We start from the raw sequence: 4,019 nt of genomic DNA, 5'->3' as shown, positions 1-4,019 counted from the left end.
TGAAGAAACCAGTCAAGAAGGTGGTTCATTTGTTGATGTTGTAAAAGGATTTTGGTCTGAACTTCATGCTGACCTTCTTGAACCTATCGCATGCCGTCTGGGTATAGTTGAGCTACTGTGTTTCCGCAGTACTTGTAAGGCGTGGCGTTCTGCTTCTATTAATGCTTCAGCCGAAATTGAATCCACAGAACAAACTCCATGGTTTCTACAGTATGATGATGATGGTTCTGAGTGCATTTTGTATGACTTATAGCAAGATCGCCATTACATTATAAATATCCCAGAGTTGGAGGGTGCAACTTGAATTGCATCTAATAGAGGATGGCTTCTTGTGTACAAAGATGATTTGGTCTTCTTCTTATGTCCTTTCTCCAGGGCAAGAATAGACCTTCCACCATTGCCTCATTCAGAGTTTTCTGACCATGTTGGAGCAATCTCATCATCTCCTACTTCTCAGGACTGCATTGTCTGTGTCATTAATAAAAGAAATAGCAGCAACACATTGGTGTTAAATTTGATTCGATGTGGTGCTACTGAATGGACTACACATGAGTATCTCGACAGACAAAAGCGCCTAGACGCCATTACATGTGCCTCACATTATAATGGTGTTTTCTATTTTCTGAACTCTAAAAATGCATTAGTGACCTTCTCTCTGAAAAAACCAGAATGGGTTCCTTACACAATGGTCTCTCCTTATAAAACCTTTAATTATACTCCCTCAGAGTCATTACCATTTGGAGCAATACAAGACTACTTTAGCAAAAGAAAAATGGAGGAAAGGTTGGGATTACCAGAACATTTTTCAATTTCCACTTGTGGAACAAAGATCACGTGTGATGACTTGGACCGATACATTTACAATGAGAATGTCTCCCAATTCGACGATGGGATAGATACTCGTCACCTCAAAGGAGTATGGATCCTGCCTCGATTCCATCACCTTCCTCCAAGTTATAGTTGGTACCCCTGATGGTTTGATTCTATTAAACAAATTAGCACTTTTCTCTACATTTGTTATTAGAAACATATGTAGATAATGTTTACTTCTCCATTTCGCACTTCCTTTTCAATTCATAGGATGCTAGATTTGATTGTTTATGCAAACTTGTACTGATAACCTTTTATTTCCAGCAATTGGTTATTGTTTTCTTTCTTTATGGTGCTCATGGGCAGTTTCCTTTCTTCCTTAGAGGAATTGTTATCCCTGTTTGATTGTTACTTATTTTAATTTGCAAAATCCTGGAATTGGAAATTGGTATCTCTGCAGTCTCCAGGCAGCAACAGTGGGTCATGGAGCAGCACCTAATACTAATAATTTAGGCAACAATTTTGATTGTTAGTAAATTTATCAGGATCTTTCTCTTTATTGAATGGTGAATCACAACAAAGGAATAAGTAGTTCTGTTCTTCATTAAGAATAATTACTGAAGATTCAGTCAGACATACAAGAATGACAGTTTCCAAGCTATCTTGTATGAATGGTTAATGGTCCAATGTGACATTTTGCTTCCACAATGAAAACCAGACCATGTCCCTTGTTCAGCCCTAATTTGTTGAAAGGGCTTTTTACTTGTGAAGTCCGGTGTAAGGCTCCAAAGCTGAGGCGATAATGATCCTAAGCTCCTAATTTTGTTTTAGTGTGATTACACAAACCGAACCATACAAGTTTCATCCTTTCAAGGAATGGAATGCTTTATAGTTTTCAAAGCCAAACAAATTTGGATTTCTCATTTCAGATTTTACAAAATTTAATATTTTATACAAGTCTTCCATGTGAGGATATGAATGTTTCCCAGCTACAAAGACCATAACCCTGTTTCCCACTTCAATCCAACTACAAGCAGGCATCTTCTTTACCCCTTGCTCCACCAATGCCTTCCGCACCTTCTCTGCTTCCTTCCATTGTCCACTTGCACAATACAAATTTGACAGTAGCACATAGCTAGCTTCTCTCTGAGGTTCTATGATCATCAAATCCTCTCCTACCATTGCCCCAAGCCCCACATTTCCATGCGCAACACATGCACCAAGAAGAGCTTCATTTGAGCTAGTCTTCATACTTACTGTACTTGAATATTCCTCAACCAACTCTCTTGCTTCTTTCAAGTACCCAGCCCGGCCAAGCATGTCCACCATGCAAGTTATGTGATCTGCTTCTTGAGCAAGTCCATAAACTGATACCATTGATTCAAAAAACACAAGGCCTTGCTCTATTAGCCCTGAGTGACTACAAGTCATCAACAACCCAATGAAGGTCACTTTATCAGGCCTTAGACCAGAACCAACCATCTCTTCATAAAGCTTTACAGCTTCAAAAGCTTTACCATGCAGCCCAAACCCAAATAGCATTGCATTCCAAGAGACCAAATCCTTATTGATTATCTCAGTAAAAGCTTGCCATGATCCTTGTAAGTCACCACACTTGGTGTACATGTTTACTAAGCCATTGCCCACATAGGTCAAGGAATGAAAACCATGGCGGAATGCAGAGCCATGTACCATCCTACCACACCCGAGAACTGCTAAGTTAGAACAAGCGTGAAGGACAGCCCCAAATGTAAAGTCATCGGGTTTGATAAGATTACTCATCATGTCAACAAAAAAGACAATGGCCTCTTCTCCGTGCCCGTTCCTTGCATACCCTGAGATCATAGCCGTCCATGATATAATATTTTTCTCGGGTGACTGCCAAAACAGAGCAAGAGCACAGTCAATGTCTCCAACCTTCATGAAAGCATCGATCATGGCATTCCAAGAAACCTGGGTTCTAGTCGTGGCAGATGCAAAAGCCTTCACAGCATCATGCAAGCAGCTTAGTTTGGCGTAAAAGCTTAAAACTGAGTTGTTAGCCTCCACTGCAAAGCTCCAACCGCTTTTGATGATACAACCATGCACCATGATTCCATAGCTAAGATCTGCTACTTCAGCACAGGCGTTCATGAGGCCAGTGAATGTGCAGAGGTCGGGCCGGCAAGCAGCTCGTTGCATATGTTTGAACAGGCTCAAACACAATTCGATCTCTCCATAATGAGCATAGCCAGCAATCATAATATTCCACGCAAATTCCCCCCTTGTGGGCATGCTATCGAAAAGCTCATGGGCATCACCGAGCCGACCGGCTTTCACATAAACAAATAAGGCGGAGCACCACGAAACTTCATTCCTGAGGTTCATAGCATTAAACACCTGAACAGCACAGCCGGGAGAGTAACATTTGCCGTACATGTCTATGAGTGAATTGCAGACGGGCAAATAAGATTGGTAGCCGAGACCAATGACGAGTGCGTGAATCTTCTTTCCATACAAGAGTTCGCCGGCATCTGCTGATGCACTCAGGACGGCGGTGAACGAGAAATGATCAGGCACCATGTCGGCAACCCTCATGTGAGAGAAAAGAGAGAGGGCTTCTTGGGCATGACCCGATTGGGAATAACCAGCAAGCATTGCATTCCAAGCAATGGAATCTCTATGCGGCATTTCATCGAACAGCTTTCTCGCACAAACAATCCGCCCCGATCTCGCAACCGCGACGATCGTAGATGTAGTGCGGAACAAGCCTGAACGCATGTCATTCTCCTCGGAGACTCAATATGTGGAGGACATATTGTAGGCAGAAATGTTTCAGGCGTAATGGTAATGACGGTCAGGCCACAGACCTGGAGAGTACACACTACAAATTGAGGGCAATGAAAAGAACACTAGGCCGTGTTTGGTATTTATAACTAGAATAGATTTTAGGTATTCTGAAGTGCGGGAGCCTCATGCACTGGTTACTCTCTTTCTTTTTTTTTTCTTCCAATTGTTCATGGTTTTAGTGCACGGTATCGGATTGGGTATCGGTCATCTTCAAAACTGATTCGATACCGATATGGTATCAGTATGGATTAGTTGTATCAGACGAGTTTATCCCTGGGTTTCCTTAAAAATGAGTTTTTTTTAAAAAAAAAAAACTATTTTACCCCTTGTCCATACCGTTCCACCGATATGGTATCGGCAAGTCTCGGTAACGGTCACGT

At 41.8% G+C, this 4,019-nt stretch overlaps 1 protein-coding gene across 1 annotated transcript; it reads right to left on the bottom strand.

The window, feature by feature from the left end:
• Window positions 1-1,669: 1,669 nt before the first annotated feature.
• On the bottom strand, window positions 1,670-3,622 carry LOC122657583 (pentatricopeptide repeat-containing protein At2g36980, mitochondrial). Its single transcript, XM_043852327.1, has one exon. The coding sequence runs from the start codon at window positions 3,568-3,570 to the stop codon at window positions 1,672-1,674; it is 1,899 nt and encodes a 632-aa protein (XP_043708262.1). The 5' UTR covers window positions 3,571-3,622; the 3' UTR covers window positions 1,670-1,671.
• Between the last annotated feature and the right edge of the window lie 397 nt (window positions 3,623-4,019).

The sequence above is a fragment of the Telopea speciosissima genome, chromosome 4, assembly GCF_018873765.1.
Source record: "Telopea speciosissima isolate NSW1024214 ecotype Mountain lineage chromosome 4, Tspe_v1, whole genome shotgun sequence".
Classification (NCBI taxonomy): domain Eukaryota; kingdom Viridiplantae; phylum Streptophyta; class Magnoliopsida; order Proteales; family Proteaceae; genus Telopea; species Telopea speciosissima.
The sequence above is the reverse complement of the archived record's forward strand: the minus strand, read 5'-3'. Positions and strand labels throughout refer to the sequence as shown.

Excerpts from the sequence above, each read along its gene's own strand:
- LOC122657583 (XM_043852327.1), bottom strand. The coding sequence starts at position 3,570 with ATGCGTTCAGGCTTGTTCCGCACTACATCTACGATCGTCGCGGTTGCG.